Source organism: Agrilus planipennis, unplaced genomic scaffold (assembly GCF_000699045.2).
Source record: "Agrilus planipennis isolate EAB-ADULT unplaced genomic scaffold, Apla_2.0 scaffold68, whole genome shotgun sequence".
NCBI lineage: Eukaryota > Metazoa > Arthropoda > Insecta > Coleoptera > Buprestidae > Agrilus > Agrilus planipennis.
Window position 1 is genome coordinate 1,244,630 of NW_020439033.1, and position 5,587 is coordinate 1,250,216.

The following is a 5,587-nucleotide window of genomic DNA, read 5'->3' on the forward strand; positions in this document are numbered from 1 at the left end:
AAATTCGTTATCAAGCCAAGTTTTTGCTTCAACTGTATTTTTTCCCTTCAAAAAGCAATATTTTATCAACACGCGAAATTCCTTTTTATCCATTTTTTTCACAATAACAAAAGTTGCTTCACTTAAAATGCTATAATTCACAAACTAATGATCCGACAGCCGTCAAATTTATAGACGCGTCTTTTGAAGGTTAGGACTAACTGAAAAACATATGGATTTAGTTCTGGTGCCGCCATCTATGTGTCAGGCCGGGGACTTTTCAATTGACCCTATACATATACACAAAATGGGTTTCGTAATGATTTTCGTTTCCTTTCCTTTTTATGCTATATACAGGACCGATCCTGGCGACGGACGAAAATTGGGGGAAATCTCCCCCGTCGTCGTCGTCGTCGTCGTCAAATTTGGGATCGGCCCTGTCTATATAATTATATATACGCGTTCCGGTAAAAAAAATTAGCACAACACCACTGGTGGTAAGTAGAACCAATATCTAAAATTTACTTTTAAAGAACTTTCCAACAATTTTCTACATGTTGGAGTTCGCAAAAAAGTTATTATACCTAAAATTGTCGGATATACAGTGAGATAAAACAATAACATAAAAATAGGGACATATTTACTAAACTTGCGGGAAAGGGCATGCAGGTTTATAAAAAATTTGCATGTAAAAGTTCGACTTCTTGAACCTCTGTAGATATTAGAACAGTGGTGAGGAATGTGCGGCTTCGAATCGCATGTGGTCTACGTTAGTTTCTTGTACGGTTTTCATGAAAGCCACTAATTAATATTTAATGATAGAGATCACGGCAATTTGAATATTAATAGAATTAGGTAAATAATGTGCTAGTTTCTATTGAGCTTAATAGTCTAAATTACAATGCTGCAGTTCTGCATCCCTAGCAGCTTTCATAACTTGGGGATTAAATCGTCTCGAACTGATGGTACTATACAAAACTATAACCATTTAACAATAATCCAGGTCTTATTTTGGAAAAATTACTTCCGATCTCTGTAGGTTAAATCTCACAAACTCTAACATTTGTGAATTGTGACCTGCTCCAAAACTTCGATAAATCCCGAGTGCATAAAAGATTTCTCATTAGGTCATACAAAATGTACCTACGCTCTTCAAAGTGCAAATGTCATTCAGAAAGTTATTCCTAGGTTCAGACTTTTGATGCCATTACGTTTATTATTGTTACATTTTCTTTTATTACCTGACTAATATTCAAGCTCAAAGATTATATTAATTTTAAAGTTGTAAAGTCAGTGAATGTAAAGATTGAGGCAGGATGTAATCTAAGTTGGTGCATCAGAAAGAGATTGGAGGTAATTTCAATGCAAGACGTAAGATGAGGAAATGACTTCGTATCTATTAAAGTTAAAGACAATTTTTCGAAAAAGGAACATCTGCACTTGCTGAAAAATTATTTAGCCTTCGAAAGATGTTATGAGAAATAGAAAAATGTGCCTAATATTCGATAGGTATCGAGTACCGAGAGATACATCTATTGCATAATCATTCACATTTTCTATTTTCCTTTTCAATTTCATTGGTATCATAAAATGTGCAAAGTAACACTAACGATAAGTCAAAAAGAATTAAATTACGTAGTTACGAACTTTTGTTTATTTAAACGAAACAATGCATAGTTTATTACGTACCCGCATCTCTTGCAATTAACTTAATTTCTATTCATTTATTTAACCAAAATCGAAAAGGTAGCATAAGTTCTAAAAAACCAATAGCACGTTGTAATTTTTAATATTTTGGAGTTTCTTACATACTTTCTATAAAGTTAACCTTGAAAATTCCAGTTTCTAAAACTATTTTCAACATTTGTAAATATACCGCATGCTATTTTTCTCAAGTTTTGGATCATCAAAATAAGTTAACCGAGGATTAAGGTGTATTTTGGTTAGGATTATGTCGAAATTGTCAGACTTAGATCACAATTTCAAATTCGATGGTTCTCATCAGCACGCCGGGTTGTAAACAGTTCCTATGGAACATTGGTCAGCCTTTTTGCCATCATTAATCAGCCTTCCGTGAATAAACAGACTATAGTTGCTACTTATTGTGGATTCATGACATTTATCGAGGTGGATTAAAATCCGTGAAAGAAAATTTTCTACCGCTTTGTTTCGTAATGCGAGCAAATAAGAAAAGTTGCTTGTAAAATGAGTTGTACCTACCTAGGCCTTGCTACGGCTGAATACATCCTGTCTAACTCTAAAAGTGTCTTTAGCATGTCTTCAGATTGCGCACTCGGTGCTCCATGTGCTTTGCTATTTTCTGTGATGAAAACGAAAGTGAGGAAAACCAACCAGAAGACAGCTTGAAACTTCATGATTGATATAAAACTTGAAAGTAATTCCCTGAAATAAAGAATAAATATTACAACTTATGACGGCTGCTGGCGTATTAGCACTGTGGAACTGCACGATCTTTAAATTGAACTGTGCACATCACCGACAATTAAAAAAAATAAACAAAAATTTTAATATGAAATATTCTCAATTTTTACCCACTACACACTACCTCATGCTGCTTGTCACCTCTCGTAGNCCAGAACGGTCAATATATAATTTAATAAAGTATTTGTTTAATATACGAAAACTGTCTTTCATTTCCACAAAAAAAAACGAAATGACTTTCCGAACAACCCTATAGTTTTATGTGGCCGTCGATGATATTTGACACATATTTAGGACATCAACGTAAGCCAACTCGCGGTTAAACCCAGTAAATTTTGATTTTGTTGGGCATTATATTTTAAAATTGAAGAATAAGGTGCTTTTAAGTGAAATCACCTATTTTTTCGATAATTCTACGGTTTGCAGTAGGTATGCCTGATCGTTTTATAAAAAAACTATATTACGTATTGTAGCTGCTTACATCCTTGGACAACTGTGCCATACAGTAGGTATACTTATGTATAAATTGTTTGCATTTTTTGATCATGTTTTCATAATTTTTTGGAATTTTTATTATATTAATAAATTAATATCTACCATCTCTTACAAATTAAGTTGCCAATCTAATAGTATTTTGTAATATGCAATCGTCGATAAACACCTTGATATTCTAGTTTGCGTACAAGCATTATTCAGTTGTTTTTTTTGTTTTTGAAGTGATAGGATTAATATTATTTATTACCGCTTAACAGGTTGTTTTCAAGGCTAATTATTCAGTTAGTAGATCATTAAAAAATATATCAAACTTGCTATAGTAATTTCTGAATTAAGTTCAATTATAAAAATTGTATTCGTATTAAAGACTTGACACAAAAATGTTGGTATTTTCTTTCATTGATCTCTTGAGGCATTTGTTATTATATTATTTTCTCGTTTCCTTCCATTTTATGGATATGTTTTCACTCGTAGAAACACGCCGAAATTGCTGAAAAGTATTACAGAAATGATATATTACTTTTGTGACAAAGGAATGTATTATATTCATGTACTAATGGTAAGAGAGAGAGAGAAAAATCGGTAGAAGATGATTAATTTTCATACAGTAGAGGTCAACTCAATCAAATTTTTCAAGATCAGTGGAAGTTGTTTTTTTAATTTTATAAAATCGGCTACTGCTATTTATCTAAACTTCACACGCAGCATTTAAAGTATGTAATTAATATGCATATAATCTTACAAAAAAAAAAGAATATTTTCTTGAAGGTAAATAACACATGTGACGAATTGTCGTGTTTAATATTTCAATGAACTTTTTAGAATAGTATTTTACCAAGCATAATTTTTATAAAATAACTAATAACTACTTCAGAATCAGCTCTATTATTCAAACTATTAGATTTATAAGTGTATGTTGTCCTGGACTTTTTTTATAATAAATTACGTATTTTACAAAAATGGTCCTACACATTTTTCTCATATTTGCGTAATTTTCCGAGGAAAAACTAATTTTCAAACAGGATCATAAGATGTTTCGCCTAATATTTGGTTTCTGTCCCACCAGATATTCTAATATTCGGGATTGGAACTAGAATTTTAATAAATTTGTTTATACATATAAATCTTATGTCGATATTTAGCTTATAATGCTACTATTATTGCTTTAGTAGGAACAAGCCTCCAATGCGTTTTTTAGTTAGTTGTTTGTCAAAAGTTAGATTACGAAAAAATAACCTTTTCTAAACAACCCACGCCTAGGATTTAAACCGTTTTCTATTTTCCGAATTTCAAAAGTGTCAATTACAAGCATCTGTTTAAAATTGTTGTGCCTTTTCCAATAAATTGGTAATTTAAGAAGTACGAATACTCGGGAGTTGAGAATATTGCACCCTTTCAGGAAAAATTGCAAGCAGATAAACGGCGAAATTTTAAACCAACCTTTAACACAAACGGGTGTAATATTTCACATTCAATGCTTTCTCACTTGGTAAATATATGTGTGTACCTACAAAAGTGTAACTTCAGAGGAATGAGAGCAAAACATTTAAAAAATCAGTTGTTGAAAATGTTCTTATTTCTCTCTTGAAAAAGTCCCACTCTTACTGTTTTTGGAGATGTTTGCTGTTTGGATTTAGCGTTGCTTATCTCAAAACAAATTAGTAGAAAATATTCTTAAACATATCTGCATAATAAAGTATATGTACTAAAAACTACCGTAAAGCAGAAAACCAAAATCATTATTAAGATGAAACTACTAAACATTTGATGAAGTTAAAATAGAGTCAAACAATAATCGAGTAAATCACCTGCGAAATCTCGCAGTAATCGATGTTGAAATAATTATCCCAAAAGAACGTTTTAAACATTGACGGAAATAATTATGCACTGCAGTTTTCACCGAGTACTACTACTATTCTTTGTTTTTTTTTTCAGATTTTGAAATGAAAGTGACTGAAGGAGGCCAGAAGATTACTATTTCGAAAGCAAGACTGCAGAACGGAAAGTGGTAAGCAGTGGTGTTGTCGAGCCGGAACACTCCGGAACGTCGTTCCGGTACTTCCTTTTTGGACAGGAACGCGTTCCGGAACTAAAGATGAATTCTGATAACGAGAATTGACTGACGTATTAAAAAAAAATTAAAAAGAATTGCTGATTTTTTTTTCTAATTTTTGACGAATTTTTATATGTATTATTATAAACAAGGGTTTGAACCGAACCCGAACCGGAACAAAAACCGGAACGAACCGGCTTGTTTTTCCGAACCGTGAACCGGAATCCGGAACGTTTTTTTTCTGCTGAACCGGAACTCGATATATATACGTATACACAAAATGGGTTTCGTAATGATTTTCGTTTCCTTTCCTTTTTATGCTATATACAGGGCCGATCCTGGCGACGGGCGAAAATTGGAGGAAAGCCCCCCCCATCGTCGTCATCAAATTTGGGACATGAGACCGCACAGAGCGGCCGCCTACCCAGGATCGGCCCTGTCTATATAATTATATATACGCGTTCCGGTAAAAAAAAAATCGGTTGTCTGTAAAGTCGGTTTACTGACGATAGTTGAACGTGACAATGTCATAAGAAAATACTGATGGAATGGTTTCATTTTTCAAAAGAAAATTTTAATTTTATTTGTTTGATAGATATTTTGTATGGATATAGAGAA

The 5,587-nt window shown here is 32.7% G+C and overlaps 1 protein-coding gene across 1 annotated transcript in view; it reads right to left on the reverse strand.

Moving 5' to 3' along the window:
- Nucleotides 1-5,587, reverse strand: part of LOC108732832 (neuropeptide F-like) — a 41,222-nt gene that overhangs the window by 15,970 nt on the left and 19,665 nt on the right. Inside the window, exon 2 of the mRNA XM_018463813.1 lies at nt 2,200-2,382. Within this exon, the coding sequence (XP_018319315.1) occupies nt 2,200-2,354 (155 nt within the window). The 5' untranslated portion in view covers nt 2,355-2,382. The remainder of the gene's footprint in view (nt 1-2,199; nt 2,383-5,587) is intronic.